The sequence below is a fragment of the Plectrocnemia conspersa genome, unplaced genomic scaffold (assembly GCF_051122295.1).
Source record: "Plectrocnemia conspersa isolate PC_06_02 unplaced genomic scaffold, ASM5112229v1 ptg000004l, whole genome shotgun sequence".
Taxonomy (NCBI): domain Eukaryota; kingdom Metazoa; phylum Arthropoda; class Insecta; order Trichoptera; family Polycentropodidae; genus Plectrocnemia; species Plectrocnemia conspersa.
The window spans coordinates 8092319-8111367 of record NW_028277168.1 but is presented as its reverse complement, the minus strand read 5'-3'; the positions used below and the strand labels follow the sequence as shown (position 1 = coordinate 8111367).

Below are 19049 nucleotides of genomic sequence, written 5' to 3'. Positions count from 1 at the left end.
CAGCGAATTGATTGATTTTCACTAATTAATAATAGTAAAACCGAGAAAAATATATTCGAATATTCGAATACTATTTTTATGCAATATTTGAATAGTTGTAAACTACGAATAATTGAGAACCCTACAGTGATATTTTTTCATATTTCCGCTGAAGAATAAAGCAATAATCTTTTAATTTACAAAAAAGAGATTAGCTTCACTTTTCTTATAACTATATTTAAATGGTTTATTAAATCCAATTTACAGGCGAAGAATCAATCTTAGTGATAAAAATAAATTAACCTTTTATAAATCACCAATAAGACCGCTTGTCACTTAACAGCCAATTTAAGAGACTGTACATGTCTTAACTACAAATTAAACGCTTAGAGTAAATATTATTCGACTCCATTAGGGAGCGGTAAAATAATCACTAGAAAAGAGTTTCGTTGTGTACAACTCACTTTTATCCACAAAATACTCCGACAGGGACGTCAATGGAGGGAGGGGCATGTGATGGCATTTGCCCCTTATTGAATTTGGCCAGAAAAATTCATGTATGAATTTTAATGAAATCGAAATATTAAAAAAAACGATCAAAAACTGGCAGTCTCTTGCTCCCTCTTCCTCCTTAGAAAATTTTAAATGACGTCCTTGATTCTTACCAGAACTTATCAAGTTATCTCTCTAAGAAAATCTAAAAAAAACAGTCTTGAATCTCTCCCGAAAATATCTTTAAAATGTGTCATTTCAGTGAAATCATATCGGAATACATTTTCACCGGTAGATATATATTTTTATCAGTGAAACTATAATTTAGATGACAGATGCTGCTAAAATTATATGATTTCAAATATTCCATACATATTAGTATATATAATAATACACATACTTATCATTATTTATTTACATGCGATGTATAAATGTTACTGTAAATGTATATTTTTCAGTAAAGTTATATTTTTACTAGTGAAGTCCAAATAAATTTTCACCTGTTGATATATCATATATTTCTACTAGCAAATATATAATTTAACTGATAGGCTCTAGTGAAATTATATGCTACTCTAAAATGGCTACGAAATTTAATTTGACAGTTGCGAAACGTCCATTTGCTGTTCAAACCCAAATCTAACCAAAGAATATAGTTTTAGAACTTTCATTAGTGCAAAATACAAACTAAACCGATCAATCTCTCAGGGGAAAATAAGTGGAAGAAATACAGACAGACGTCGTATCTCGCATATTACTCCATAGTTTGTCTGCACTCGGATATTATACTATGTTTTAAAAACATGAGCTATCCTTATCGATATTACTACAGACTTATAATATAAGAGTATGGTCAAAATATATTCAAACCGGCACCCACTGCAACGGCAGTGCCACGATTTTATTGTTTTTGCCGTGAATTTTTGACTTCTGAGAAGGGATAATCGTTTATTGCGCTCTCCTATTGGGCAAAATTCGGTTTAGATATGCCTTACTTGATGCTCACTCGTAATAGTGTTATAAAAAATCTTAATATGCACGCTAGTTAACCGAGCATTTCCACTGCTGATTATATTGCTTTTGCCTTGGATTCTAAACTTCATGAATCTTGATAACGACTACTGACTGGCCATCTTTTGCCCCCCCTCCTCCTCTGGAAAAAGCTGAAAATACGTCCCTGACTCCTGAGTGACTATATTATTAAGTGCTTGCCCTAAAAACATAATCATAATCTACACAAACATATTTTAACGGTTGATTTGTCTGTTGAAAATAACTATCAAAATTCGAGCGTTTAATGTAACGCTCGTGTGTTACTGGGAGTGCCTCTAGATAGCTTTCGCATAGCCGAGGCAAAGCGTGCACAACACTCACTGGGGAGTTACATCGGTCGCATTGTTTTATTTTATAATTATTTGTTGTAAATATAACCACTATTGTAAAGAAGACACACGAATAAATTAGTAACTACTGACCTATTTATGTATTAAAATAATGTCAGTAGGAGGTTTGAACTATGTCTTACACAACCACAATACAGATAGCATACACACAAAACATAACTAATTGTATGTAGTTATTGGAAATTGTTTATACTAGTCACTTGTTAATGAATATTACATTAAATGGTTAGGTTAGGTTTTTGTTTGAACAGGACGTTTCGCAGCTAAGTTAAGTTACCACGATAGTTTGAAGCAACAGCATATAATTTCACTAGCGCATATCAGTTAAATTATATTTTCGCTAGTGGAAATATATATCAAATGTATTAGGGTATAATTTCATAGTAATGCCAATAAAAATATAACTTCAATGGTAATTAGGCATTGCAATACCGGTAATACCCGTATTGACACAAAAATCGAATATTTATAACACCGGTATTACAAAATGAAATACCGGTAGTTCGGATTTTTTTTTGACACTGCTCTTAATCACTATCTACTTTTACGTTTGTATTAGCTTTTTAGAAAACTCATTTTCTTTGCTCTAATTTAATTATCTCATTACACTCCTTGTGGTCCATCTTATTTCTAATCTCAGACAATGATTCCTACTTAATATTTAAGAGTTAATGTTGAGTAATGAAATCATCTGACACAAATATAATGCTCTTTACATATATTTTAATAAATTACTCTACTACGATATAATAATTTCGAGCTCATAGTTATTATAAATGCAATAATCTCTATAATCACAAGTAATTGACAGCTGTTTCATAAACGACATTTTAACGATTCGAAGTGTATTTTGTAAATACTTGCAATATTTTTGATCAAATTTGATCAACGTAAGATTACTTTTAAATGCAACATTTAAAATTGTAGAAAGTGTTGCAGTTAAAATATGTATCTAAAATATATATATTTACGATACAAACAAATCGATTGACTTCTGGCATTCTTCCGGTATTGTTGGTTCAACTCTTTCATTGCCTATTCATTGGACGTGCAGATATTTTTATTGTCTATTAAATAAAGTATATTAAAATATAATACTGTAGTAATTAATCATGACAGTATCTTAATTTAGAATGTCTGCTTAAATTTGCTACAATGCTATTGTTTTCACTATAATCGAGCAAATGTTTTCGATAAACCAAATTATCTTTATCAAATTTACTAAATTTACAGTCTCATTTTATTCTCATGTATTTAAGTTACAGAAAATTGCAATTCACAAATAAACAAATTAAAAAGTCCGATAAACTAATGAAAGTAAATAAAATTATTATTATGCTAATATTGTTTTTAAAGATAAAGTTTATTTTGTTATGTACCACAATGGGAAAATCAATAATGTATTTTATATAATACCGTTGGATCTCTAAGAGTACCTCTTAAACTGTAGTTTTAATCATATCCTGTAGTTATATATAAATATCTATATATTGAAGCATATGCAACTTTAAACTAGATATAAAAGTCTCAATTATAAATTTACCGTTTTTTCTAGACTTTGTCGAATTGAAAGATTTGCTCTATTGTTGATTTGCCCATTCTAAATACACAATGCTACTTCCCTACATTTTTTTCATCCATATGGTTTAAAGCAGCTGTCTATATACTATTGTGTAATATTTTCTAGATAGTGTCCCTTCCTATTTTTAATAAATTTAGCATTACGGTAACAGATTGATTGCATCTAAACAGTTTTAAATCTGGAATTTGTGGCTGCCGTATACAAGGAGACCAGAGGGGCCCAAGTTAAGCCCTTGAGGAACTCCTGAAGGGGTGAAATATTAGAATCTATTCGACAATTTTCTTATTAATAAACTATGATCAATTATGTCGAAGGTAAGACGTCGTAAATACTGATTTTTCAAAATCAGTATTTATCCCTACATCAAGGGATTTCGTCAGTGTCTTGTGGAAAGACACAGTTTGTCTCCATATATATGAATATGAGTTGCTTTAGTGCATTTCCAAAGACCAATAAATAATGCTACTGGATCAAACATATACTTTAGAGTAGCAACAACTTCTTTAAATTATTTCACAACCTTGTAAAATAAATACGGGAACAAAATCACGACCAGAAGAACCCCGTCTTTAACTTAGCATAGTATTGCGAAAAGGATATGTAAAAAAACAGTACAGTTAAACTAAATATTATTAAGAGTGATTGATTTCTCGATTTTCAATATAACGCCGCAAACCAATAGATTCAGAAACGGCAAGAAAAAATATTTTTAATTATACAGTGTGATATATAAAGTAGTTTTAAACGCCTACATTTTATACCATATTTTACATTAAAGTAGAAATTTTTCGATACGCCCCGTTATGAATAAACATACAAATTTTAATTACAATAAAAAAAATGTCAGGCGAAGTGTTATATACGGTTTTTATTACTTTGCGTGGTTCGGAGAAGTGGTCAGATTTTTTTATACCAAACGAGTTCAGCAGCTCGATTTTCAATATCACAACATTAACAAAAAAAATGTGTATAAAAAGTAGGATGGGCAAATGAAAAATTCTGAACGTGAAAGTTATTTTGGTATTCCGCTATTATGAATTGACGTGAAATTGCACAATTTGCATATCTTGCTGCAATTTTTTGCTGATATTAAATCTAATTGAGAATCTGTGGTTTTTCGGTCGCTTCTATCTCTTGAAGCACTGGTTTACAGTTGCGGAATGTTTACGCTAATACAACTGCTGCTTATTGGCAAAAATCATTTTATTCTTTTATAAATAAATAATATGAAAATGAGACATTTTTTCTGTGATGATACAGAAAAACGGCACATTTCTTTGATTCGTATATTACGGATGACTAATCTTTTTTGTTTGTTATTCTTGCAATCAAAAATTGCATAATACACATAATGAGTATAATAAAATACTAAATTTGCTAAATGGAGTAAAAAAGAAAATAAATAAATTAAATTACGTATAATATAAATATTTATTATTAATCTTATAACAATATTATTGTGTTGTTATTGTTCACATTTAATTACTAGACACAACACTAAAGATATTTTTTTTAATAAATCAATTAATAAAATTAAAAAATAGTATATTTTTGCACAGTTTCATCAAAAACATGTTAAAAATTTCATCATTTATATCGAAATAATATTTTTTTTTTGCAAAACTATTTGTTACATACTTTCAATTCACCTCCATAAAATAATCACTTAAATATGAAACATGCTATATTATATTATTGAATACTGGTTTAAATTTTACACCTACATACTTCTAACTATGAGTGACTTATTGACCTCAGACAAATAACTCTATTTTAAAAGTTGATAATTTTAGTATATTCATTAATAAACATGTTATTTCATTACTTGACTGATTTTTATTCGATCGAAAAATATTTATGCAAATCACGAAAACATTTTATGAACAAAGTCCAACGACACGGAATCCTTTCAATGTCAAAATACACGTAAATCTAATCAAATTAACGCAAAATTCACCATATCACCGTTTCACTTACGTGTATTTTATTACATAATTATGGGAGTAATTAGCAATATGATCCACATATGAACAATAGCGCCATGTCAAGGTTCATTAGATAAGATGGGAAAAGAGTTTGCACTAATTATCATACATTAATTATTTATGGCTGATATTGTTCTAAATTATTAAAAGCTTCAATTTAAACTAGAAGTTTAATAGAATCACAAAAAATGTATTATACACTACCTTTTAATAAATGTTATTTGTTTAAGAATTTTTAACTCACTAATGAGTCAGATAGATTTCTCAAATAGATTTCTCTCCAAATGTGTAGTTATTCATTGAACTTCATTGAGTAAATGCTTCATAATTTAATTATTATTTATTCGTAAATTATTCCATCTTTATAATAAACCATATCCATACATAATGTGTAATCTGTCGATATTACATATAGCCGCATTCGGCTGTACACGTTCGATTCGTTGTGTAATAAAACATAATTGTATCTTGGGATACCTTGAATAATCAGTGATGGAGAAGTAACCGCAGAACTTTTTATATTAGATATGTATGATAGTTTTATCCATTAGGTATTTTATCTAGCAGAAGTTTTAAATAAAATCATTCACAGTAATTATTTTTGTATTAGGTAATCGCATTGCTTTTTAATTGTTTCAAAATTATACAGGTATGGTTTCACCTACACGAGAGATCGTAATCGAGAGATCCTAATCTTACGGTTAATAAACAACTACGTTAGATAGATAGGGTCATGAATTTTAGCTGGGTTAATCATTAATGGAAAATTAGCGATCGTGGGCGGCTGAGAGAATATCTTGTATCGGTTGTTAACAACAATTTAAGAATAGTGTATTTATTTTTTATTGATTTGTTATAATAGTTTATAATTAATAAAATGAATGTCACTAATTTCTGGCGTCTCACTAATTAAATTGTATTTGTTAATTGTTTTTTTTTCATTATATAACGCATTTGGCTAATGCATATCGTGTTACAACAAAAGATTTACAATTAATCTGATTGTGAAATTGCGATCCAAAATGTAATTGGATGCGAGTCTATGAGTGCAAGAATATACATGCAACCCTTAACGCTCTCTATGACGAAATCTACGGTGTGTTTGACCAATGTTTCTTTAGAAAACGGGTGTATACTAATAAGGAATTTTTAAATCTTCTGTTGTAACATGATGACACGATTTCGAGCAATTTGTGATTGATGCTAAAATTGTGATTTTGAAAAAATACATTTTTAGAGAATTTTTTTTGAAGAAATTGCGTATTTTTTCAACTTTCTTTGATTTTTTTATGCACAAAGTATATTTAAAATGGTAAAATATATAACAAAAGTGTAGGATAAATTTTAGATAAGGAAATTAAATTACGAACATTGGAAAAAAATTCTTACCTCGAGGAAAAGCCGGGGTTTGTCTGATTGTATTAGTATTTATGTTTTATTTTGTTTTAATATCTTTTTCCAAGCAAGTTGTCTTACTCCGCGTCCGTGCGTCACGGACGTCGGCGGTATATGAGCGAGCGGAAACCCGCGATTGGTTATGGGTTTGTTCACTTAAACAGTCAGCGCAATATTGAAGTTTTATCAGCTCTAAATTGTCTTCTGTCAGTTGAGTCGCCACTTGTGGTCAGCAAGTAGAACAAGATTGATCAGCAAATAATTGTCAGCTCTAAAGTTATTTTGGCAAGATGTTAAATTTAGCTGTTCAAACCCAAACCTAACCCAAACAAATGAAATAGTCTAACATTATATTCGTTTAGGTTATGTTTTTATTATTCAACAACATAAATATTATAGCTTTTGATTATTATTTTGTTACTGAGAAATTTTATAATCCTGCTGAACAAATAATAACTTTGTTTCGTAACTATTTATTTCGAATAAGCGTTAATAAAAAGCTGACTAAATATGTGCTTACTTGCTGATAAAATTTAGTTTGTTTGCTAATCATGCATGGAGCCAGATATTTTTTTACTGTCCAAATGATTTAACCCATTACCGCCTACTGTACACGCTTGTGTACACTTGTTCGAAGCGTGATTTGATGTTTTATTTTTATATATAATAACTTATTTAGAAACTATATGATAGTGCATAGTCATTGGTTTATCATTGTAATACGGATTTGAAACAAGATTGTTTAAGTAAGATGATTTTATCGTTTTTTATTATAAATATTAAAATATTTTGACATGTTTTTTTTTATTATTATGTATATTTACACTCTACGTGACTCTACTAACGTGAAATACTATTACTATGACAATATTTTTCAATTACCATGTGCTAGGTTAAATTTTATTGCCTTGTACACAAGCGTGTACAATGGGTATCTGACCAATTGTTCAGTCCGCATTGTTTTTTTGCTAATCCAGTAAATGGCGAATCATTTAATTATTTTATACGCAATTTTAGCCTTCTACAAATTGTTGAAGGCATCCAGAAGCTTGCTCATTCTAACATAAATTTATGTCCTGAGAGCAGTGGCGTAGCTAGGGTATGTGCCGCCCGGGGCAATCCTTAAAATTGCCGCCCCCTATACATTTTTTGCAGTTTCTTAAAATAATAAATTGATTAATGTTAAGCTCTTACTATTCGTAGATTTACATAAATTTTAGTTTCTTCAGGGTTAAGAACCACACTAGAAGATTCCATCGCGAATATGCCGCCCCCAAGCAAGTGCCGCCCGGGGCGGCTCCCCCCATAGCTACGCCACAGCCTGAGAGTCCAAACTAAGAGCATGATCGCCTTTCATAATAAATGATTTAAATAAATTTTGAATTATCTTTGTGCACTGATTATATTTTCCAACGATTGAGAACCGATGTTTGAATGCAACCAATCCGAGTTTTTATAAGCTCAAATTTGAAGGTTGTGGAATTTAATTGCCTTCAAAAGGATCAGATAAAATAAGTATTTCGATTGGACCTTCGCATGTTGTAAATGTTTTCAAGTCATTATCATAGATAAGATTTATCTGTTTTAACTGAATTTTCTTGCATCCATCATCGCGAAACGGCCACTAACTAAAATATGTTGGCCTCTTTGTACTTTGTAACAGTTATTCGTTATTTACCTTTTTAAAAGCACACCTGGAATTTATTACACGCTGCATCCTAGGTATTCGAGCGCAGCGTCACTTTGCATTCTTTCGACATTCGTCATCGATACACAACCAGTGTTTTGTGTGCCAACCGTGGTCCGCTTCGTAATAATATATACAGTGTGATTCAAAAATTTGTGTAACAATAGGTCTTGAAAGTGGTACCCTTCTCTTGTGGATGCAATAATAGAGAACCTTTCTTAAAAGTATGCTCATATATTTAAACACACTTTATGAATAAAATATAATAGTACTTATTTACTTGATAATGAATATTTAACGATTGTTAAATAAAGTGCATTACCAATACTCAATAAATTTGTGCAAGAACAAGAATTTTAAGTCAGATACAATGTTTGAAGTGAATTACATTGGACTGCAAATTCCAAGTCAATCCAAGTATAACAAAAAAATATGCAGAAATTCGTATTAATGACTAATATATATTTGTGTAACTATTCTCAATTTTAATCCATAAATTTATGATAAAATTAAACTTAAGTGCTATGAATTATAACATAAGATTATATGCACATTTTAATTAATGCTAGTTTCTTTTCATGTATGATATTAAACCAAATAGATACATACAAAGAATCATTTGTCTGTGTAAATATGATTTTAATGTACTTAATGGTTTATAGTAGTAGACAACAATAGGTAGAGCAATGTTTAACAAAAAAAGAAAGATGAAAATTTTAACAGCCTCGTTGGTATTTAATTCCATTCAGTTTTCTTAACACAATAAGCATTTGCATTCGAATCACCGTGTAGTATTATTGAAGAAGAATAATAAAATACCAATTCTTTCCTTGGTATTCCTCACACGTTGATTGTATACCTTTGTTTTCGCCTGTTATTCCAACGGTTTTGGCAAACGAACAAAACGGTTCTTCACACCGCTGAGCAAAATTGAAAATTAACAAAATCAACCGCACGTATAATCTCAATTTTTTATCCGTATATGTGTATTATAATGGGCATTAAGATCAATAACAATTCAATCGAACAGTAACGGAAAACTCAATACGGTATTATATACGTTTTAATATCAACATCCGCTACGAATCTCGCTCTTACGTTTAGTAAACGATCCTTATCATTTTATTGCGTTACTGTATCTTCTTTCCATAAGCTTTATTAATTATTGACTAGCACCTGTGTTTGATTTATGTATGTTGTAAACGTCTGCATCCTTCAGTATATAATTTAATAAGATATTGATAATTAAATATTACGATTATAATTCAATCCCTTTTATAATTACTATACTATAAGTTATAATTAGCTTTGATTGGACAGTATGCTATTAAAGTGCAAGTTACATAGGTATATATTATATTTATATTTTAAGAAATTGCAATATTCTTATTTTTAGAGCTCATGTATACGAAGAAAATAATTACAAATTTTATTTTATTTTATTTATTTATTATACAATGAAGATTATTTACCTTCACTTCCTTTCTAAAATAAAGGTTTAAATGTTGTAAAGTTTTCAATGTTAACTCAAGTAATGAAATTTTATTTATATTCTGAAATATCTTCTTAATCTGAGGTTAAACATAAGTCTATTATTATATCTTAAAATAAGCGAAAACCCGAGGGAACGTATAAAAAAGAAGAACTAGAAATAAAGTATAGAACGCTGTATTAACTATGGGAAAAAACTCTAAACTATCAATATACATACAATAAAATCAAGATATACAACTAAATCTTAAAACCAATTTAGATCTACGACATACAACCATGCCATGTTAAAATGATTAAAAAGTTTCAAATAAAATGCTATGAAACATTGTGAGTGCTCCGTGGTATGTTCTCGATCGTGACCTAGGTGTCGAAGACGTCGCCAGTGCTATACAACCAGCAGCACGTCAACATCGAGGGAACAAACTCCTCAATGTGGACAACTTGAAAAGACGGCTGAAGCGAACTAAGGCATTTGAACTGATCTAGCTATCATAAATGATACTATAACTATAATAAAAATATTGTATTGGTATTGTACATAATATATACATATACATATAATAATATAAACCTGATGTTTAGTAACCACTGTTTAGAGCAAACATCGTTGTTGATAGACTTTGTCATTACATATTTTCATTTCAGTAGCTGCCATTTGTTATTCAATTTAATCAACTTATATTAAAGATCAATATTATGTTAATGTTGTACATTATGGTAATATATTATCTTGTGACATAATTACTTTTACCGTAAATTTGTAAATGTCATGAAACCGTTTTATTTCGTTATAAAGGTGTCAATGCGGTGTCGTGACACAAAAGTGGGTATTATCAGTTCTTGCACGCTGTCATACATGAAACCAATATTAATGGCGTGTTACTACATATAGGTCAATTTGTGATGCACAATGTTTCGCCTCACCAAATAATGTTTACCTGTCGGGACCAGGTGAAAGTGTCTCGAGTCCTTGGGCACATAATCCACACCCACCGAGGCCCGTTGAAAATTAACATACTTATGCACACGGCTACGCGTTTTAGCCATAATGAGTAGATGACACCGCCGCTTTTCAAACATTCCTCGTAGTTGGATTATATCACGAAAGATAAATCCAACATCCAAGAGAGCTTGTAGACCACAAGCAGCCGATGTGGAATATCTGGTTACACAACAAGAGCACTGACCTGGCGAACTGCATATCGTCGCATTCCGCGCTACGGCCAAAGCGATCATCCTATCTATTTGATCTGATCATATTTGAGGAGCCTATATGTGTTTCAATGAAGAAAGATCTTTTTTAATGAAAAAGTCATTCATGAAAATATATGTAAGCCCCAATCATCACAAATGTCAACTGATCGTTATAAAACTATCATCCATGGGTGACTCTAAATCACATCACTAGAAGAGGTTGGATAGATCCGCGCGCTGCTTTCTGATATCTGATGTGTTCGTTCCATCGCAACTTCGCGTCCAATGTTATGCAGATGATCAGTAGCGGATCGATTTTTATTATTGATGAAAACAAAATATAGAATATAGATATAGCCATATCGTGGAATGTCACATGCAGAATACCGGTCTTAACACACTACCTTGAGGTACTCCAACTATTTTTTTTTCTTACGAATGTAAATGTGTCTTCTTGCTTAACACCTATGTATCTTTGTATTATAGAAGACAATAAACCGTCTATATGGTTTATGTATTTCGGACAGCATTTATTTTTCTCTTAGAGCATTTGAACAAATGTATTTTAGTTATTTTGTAATTAAATGTCATTTTATGGCACATAACTGTAAAGATTGTAATAATGTAGTTATTTATTTAATACTACACATATACGTATGAGAAGCCCTTCTTTAAAACTCACCTACTTCAAAAAGTTTTTGTTAACTATGTTATATTAAAATATATATATATATATATATATATATATATATATATATATATATATATATATATATATATATATATATATATATATATATATATATATATATATATATATATATATATATATATATATATATATATATATATATATATATATATATATATATATATATATATATATATATATATATATATATATATATATATATATATATATATATATATATATATATATATATATATATATATATATATATATATATATATATATATATATATATATATAAATACGCTTATCCGTAATAAATATTTTCATATTTTTTTTTCATAGATAGCTTTTAAAGATTCGGGCAAAAAATTAGTAGAAAATTCGATTTTTTTTATGTCAAATTTTAAGTATTGTTTATAAAACAAATTACATTATTAATTACGCATTACCTTTCTTCTGCTTTCATTTATCGTATTAATTTTAGAGAATGTGCAATATGTAAATGTAGAACGTAATTTACAAAACACGACATCGATGGTTATGAAAATTATGACGAAGAATCCAACATTGAAAATTGTGATGATTTACAATTCTCAGACATTGTATCAAAATTTGCTGACGTTTGATCTGAAGTTTGAAGAATCATTTTTTTATTTAATAAAAAAACAATAAAAAATGAAATGTTGTAGTTTTACGTCAATATTTAATTTGGCAATAAATTAAATCTGAATATATAAGTAAGAATTTAATTGATATTGTTACTGAAAACAAATCGATGAAAGTTCTCAATCTTTTATTAAGACGCTATGAAAACAACGTAGTTTCGTTTGATGTGAGCTCAGTTTATTCCAAGTCAGAAGTGCAGTGACAATTTTGAATTATGGTACTGGCTGAAGTATTTAAAATAGTATAAGTGCTTCATTGAGGTAGTGTTCTGTCGTATAAAGACTTTAAGTATACGTTCCTTCCGGTTTTCGATCCTCTTACCACTGTCAATGATTCGGGGCGGAACCAGACTCTTTATTATTGTTTAATACAAATCGTATCAGACTGACGTTTATAACAACATACCGTAAATTTGAAATGCTCGGGAGGAGATATTTTTCACCGACTTTTTAGTGCACTTGATCAGAAATATTAATAGATATCGTTTAATGAACGTCTGCTAAAATACACATAATTGTAAAAAATCTTCTTTCAGTTAAATCAATTAGTGTACAAATTTATACGCAACGATTATGGGTGGTCCCGATAAGTTTATTATTAATATTTTTTAGTAACAAAAGCTTTGAATATAATTAATTATAATAATAAGCTTTATTTGACTTTACATATAAATGGGGACAGTAGAGCGTAGCTAAAATAAGATATGTTAACCAATATTCTGATTTATTTATTCTCGTTTTACACGGTTAAGAACCACGCGTGTATTGCGGCGATCTACAAATGCATGGTTTTATAGCTTACTCCCACTTCTTGCACTAAACCTACATCTGGAACCTCTCCCACTGTCCATTCAGTGTCCTGATTTGCTTTTTGGAATGCATGCATGTTTCTGAATATTTTGCTTGTTTACTTTATAATTTAAAGAAACGTTAAAATGTACACGTGAATACTATTTAATCGTTTCATCTGTGTTGATTTACGCGATATTTAATGGAACGCGTATTAGCGTATTTTTAGCGTAATACTAGCGTATTTTTATTCTATTTTATACCAGCACATTTTTTTCTTTATATATTAAATATTGGTTTTAGTGCCTCAATTGCAGCAAGCCGATTCTGCGATATATTTAATAAATTCAGAAAATATATGATGTACTTTCATCAAAAATCTGCAAATAAATATTATTAATGTGTTGTGCTGCTCATATACTAGTGGTATAGTCGTTAAAGATCTGAGTTGGAATTTCATATGAACCCTGGTATTTTTTAATTTCTATCTTGTCTAAGAGATCAGAATTAGTCATAAATATATAATTATAATTTCGATCAGTCATCACGGGTTAAGTTTTCATAGATTCTCCTAATCTCTAGGATGAATAATTACAATAAAATCAAACTAGGACGTTCATAGTGACATAATAATTTATAATAATATTTGTGTATTGTTGAGAAATTTAATATACTTCAAGATTATTCTTAATTAAAAAAAATATGTTTAATATCAATTATATTCAAATGTTTATATTTTAGGTGAATTTAAACCTTTTTATTAGTTACATTTAAATACACATTACAAATTTTAATACAATTTTTCAAATGATTATTTTTCTTTTGTTTAAAATTTTATTTACCTCGTTGTGTATCGCACAACATAAGAATTATACATACGAAAAAAATGGGATACTTCTTAAGATTTAGGTAATTCTGCTATATTATTTGGTTTAATGAAAAATTAATGTAAATATCATTCTTTAAATAAATTGTATTATGATTTTATTAACAATTGTATGTGTTGTCGTAACGATTAATATATATATATATATATATATATATATATATATATATATATATATATATATATATATATATATATATATATATATATATATATATATATATATATATATATATATTGATCATTTTTCCCCCATCTTTTATGTTTTCCACAATATGAAAATTGTACGTCTTAAAAAAATAATGTTCTTTAAAATTTAATTCTAGTCATTTTTTGGCTTAATAAAAATTAAACTTATTGAAAATTTATATACAAATATTTATTCTTTCAATTGCATTTTTATTTTATTTAGAACTGTATTTTTTGATTAAAGGATTAATATGTATTTTGTAAAAATCTTGTTGTTTTATGAAAAATGTACATTTTGATAAATATTCCATAATAATATTATTTTTTCATTAACTTTCGCTCAATTTATAATATTTTTATGTACCCTCCGATGTACTCCCAACGTGCTAGTTATAGTCATTATACAATCAAAATGTTTGCATTCAATTCTACTTTTACTTTTATAGTCAACAATCTTTTGGCATTCATGTATTTATTATTTTTTAATTTTTACAGAACAGCGCCATTGACGTCATGGAGGAACTCTCCTTTTCTGAGTGGCCTGACCCTCCAGGAAGCCATTCGTGGCTCCCAGCTTACGGATTCCAATCCCAAGATCACACGTTAGAAAAGGAAGACTTTCTAGACCCAGCAGGTGAGATTCCAATAAATTTTAATGCATACCATCAGTCGACAGGCAAATTGGTAGATCGTGCTGTTGTTCTGGCTAGCAGAAACTATGCAGTGTCGCAATAGTTGTTTTTTCTTTCTCAATAACATTTTATTGCTCATTGTGAGAACGCAATTGCGATTTTGTGATAAGATTTCACGTGTCACGAACGGTCTTATCCTGTTGAAAATTGTGTCAATTATCATGAAAAATACCATAGTTGCTTAATTGAAATATTTTATCTACGTGTATATTAATTATATTTCTCATACGTTCTTAATATAATGAATGATATTGATATATTCATATCAATGTTGTGTGAATTTTTCTCATTATACAATCATATTATTTTATAATTAATTATTAGTTTGATGAAAAAAACGGTACAGAACATTTATACGGTGTATAAATTACTCAAGTATAATTCACACATAAATAAGAAGTATATATATGATATTTATTTTTTCAATAATTTTGCCATTTTAATTGCAACTTAACATATTTTTCTCAGGACTATCTTCACAATTTTGTTGATATACTGCTTATTCATCATCAATATACCCATTCCCTACTAGTCTAAATATTATTTTTCCGCTTTTTTGGAAAAAAACTGCCTGTTATCCAATGTCAATAGGGCATCGGTAAATTTGTTCCTAAATATTTGAGATCATAATATTTCCAAATATTTGTTTTTATTTTATTGATGTTTAGAACACTATGGTGCATAGAAAACTGCCTCAGATTATATTAGGTTGCTTCCTGCCGATTATATTAGGTTGATTCTTTATTATTTTTATATCTTATTTGCAGTTAAACTTATTTTTAGGCTATTATGTCTATAAAATGTTATCCGTATCCTAATGACAATGCAACGCAGGTCACGAGAAATATCAATTTTGTATTTGGCGCGGGTACTGTTAGTCAGAGAACTGTAAGGCATTGGTTTGAAAAACTTCGTACTAGCGATTTTTTTTATTTATGTAATTCCGCATAAGCAAGAAAAAACTAATTCTGCGGTTACAGTTTGATACATTAAAATTATAAATTTAGTACGTATACATTTAGAAAAATATAATAAGTACACTTCAAATATTAATTATTAAATTTTAAAAGAACAAATAAGAAAAATAAGAGGCATAGTAGAAGGAAAACTAACATATCAATTATATAGATATGATAAATGTATTATTTATTGACTTAATTTTATTTGATTAAAATTGGATGAATTCATTGAAAAACACAAGGCTCAATAGTTTTGGCTCATTAGCAACTACTGCCATTACCTAGTCGAGCTTCACTTTAGTATACTGCACAAACTAAGGCTTGGCCTGACCTCCTACCTAGGCTGTCGCGAGTGATAGTCGCAGTCGAGTAAACCGACGCGAAAACAATTGTCTCCGTCAGCACTAATCATTTTATGAATCGATGGTTTTGTACGATTTTTAACCCCTCAAATAATAAATGACAGTACTGTTTCACTATGGTTCATGATACAAGTGTAATTGTCATTTTTATCTACTAGTGATTTTATATTTCATGCCTTGACCATAATTTAAACTATATGCAATGCAATAGAGCGAATACTTGATTTTTATCTTGAGCTTTTTACACTGATCTGGGTGCTTCTTATAATAACAGGTTTTTGTATATTATTGTAAAACAAATTATTTGTAGAAGTTTTATCATAAAACTGCTATTTTCACTAGTTATGAATGGCAATGTTATCTGAGGTGGCAGTAGTTTGATTACACCATTTCAACTGTAGGAATTAATAGCCTAAATATTTACTTATAGCATTAACACTTTATCAGAAAACGTAAACGCCCCATCAAGGACGTGTCTCGAATGCCTTTCAATACACCAAGTTACGGCACAAACAAACCGACGATACTTATCTCGGCAATATCCTGCGTTCTCCGCGTCCAATTCAAGGAAATCCGCTCATGGCAGATGTCAGATCGTGTATCAAAGAGCATTTTTTGTGTTCTATTATGTCAGATCAATGAGATCAACTAGGGTTACTACCTCTACAGTTTTCGTCCATAGAGGTATAAATAAATGTGTAGCAGAAAATAATCAACATTTTAACTAAATACATATAATATATAGAGACTACAATACCGGTAATACCGGTATTGGGCCAAAAATGTAACTTTGGTAACACCAGTATTACAAAATTAAATACCGGTGGTACCGAAAATATTTTTTTATTTAATTTTTAAATTCGTGTCTAATTTGTAACGATATTTCGATAGCATAGAACTACGAAAACCGCGATGCCGTGAAGCGTAAAATAAAATGATGCTAATTGTTGGGAATTAATATAAGTAGTTTTATCGGGTAGGATATAAAAGTAGAATAATATCATCCCTTTTAGTCCAAGAGGGCCGTATTATCGCCCACCCAACCAATATGAAAAATCATTTCGGCAGATATTTAGGCGCAAATTTTTAAAATATAATTTATCATGTTCGATATTTTTGTATTTTTTTTTATATACATGACGTGTCAATATAAAAGGAATACATTGGCTTTATCTCAGGCAAATGCTACCTTGTAGTTTTCAGTAATTATGTTATGAAATAGAGAATTTACCGCCCCCATTTGTATGATAGGGATGGCTGGCGAAGGGAAAATAAAAGCGGGTATTGCATACACGAAATTCTTTCTACTTAAATAGTCCATGGAATATGCTTCACTGAACATTGGTGTTAAATATTATATAAGCAGTAAGCAAGTCTCAATTTAATTGAAAAACTTATTTTAAAAAAAGTGCGCGAAATCTATTTTATTTTTAAAGTAAATAAATATACAAAATAATTGTTTTGTAGTTATTTTAATTGTATTATAACACTAAAATATTATTGCTTTTTATTTCCTCACATACACAAAAGTTTAAAAATTTTAAAACACATGTATAACATAATTTATTGTTTTTTTAAAGAAAAAAATATATATCGATTAAATTTGATAGATAGCTTCATTCACCATTTTTAAACAAGATGGTGGTGAAGAGAAATAATGGATCTTTTTCACAGGTGACAACCCTAGACGACGTTAATAATGCGTTCGTGAGTGCCGCAGGTTTGCGAACTCGCAGCTAAATGGCGGTTCAAAACGCAAACACAAGGACGCGGAAATCGAACGCATGATGGTTTTCGATTTGCACACTCGAGATAACTAATGACGACTTCGTGCTTTGTGACGCTGAGGAGTATAAAGCCGAGAGTGACATAATAAAGTGCGCGCGCTTGTTGCATATGTAAGGCGATTAATGAATCGTAATTTTCCATTAATTAAACATTCAATCCGGGAATGACCTACCACTGAGTCAGACTGATTGGCGTACGTAATGATTAAATGATTCACTATATCGAGATTTACAGTGAATAGATTGAAAAGCTTGATTTTTATTATAACATGCAAAGCAAGGTTACTAATTTTCCGACATTTCCCTGGTTCTAAACCAGAAATTCTCAGGTTATCCCTAAAAAAATTTAAACATTTTATTTTTTTAAATATGTCCTTTCGGTGTATTCATATCGGTATACATTTTAACTGGTAGATATATATCATATATATTTTTACCAGTGAAAATATAATTTAACATGCAGGTACTAGTAAAATTATAAGTTTTATACTTTTCCATACATAGTAATGTTTATATACTTCATTATTTATTTACTTGCGATGTACAAATGTTACAGTGAATGTGTATTTTTCAGCGCCAGTAAATATATATTTATACTAGCGAAAATTTAATTTGATAGACGCTAGCAAAATTATATGCTGCTCTAAAATATCCATGAGACTAAATTTGATAGTTGCGAAATGTCCATTTTTTGTTCTAGCCCAAACCCAACCTAAAAGTTTTAAAACGAATTATACTAATTATAGTTTTAGATCGTTCGTTAGATCAAAACTCACGAGAGTTCACTCGAACTCGAGCATCGATCGAGACTGAGA

At 29.4% G+C, this 19049-nt stretch overlaps 2 protein-coding genes across 3 annotated transcripts in view; one reads left to right on the top strand and one right to left on the bottom strand.

Annotated features, from left to right (window-relative positions):
* Positions 1-19049, top strand: part of LOC148235806 (uncharacterized) — a 94365-nt gene that overhangs the window by 2750 nt on the left and 72566 nt on the right. Inside the window, exon 3 of the mRNA XM_088185227.1 lies at positions 14930-15068. Within this exon, the coding sequence (XP_088041353.1) occupies positions 14930-15068 (139 nt within the window). The remainder of the gene's footprint in view (positions 1-14929; positions 15069-19049) is intronic.
* LOC148235807 (peptidyl-prolyl cis-trans isomerase-like) overlaps positions 1-19049 on the bottom strand; it is a 45292-nt gene that overhangs the window by 5704 nt on the left and 20539 nt on the right. The gene's annotated exons all lie outside the window — the stretch shown is intronic.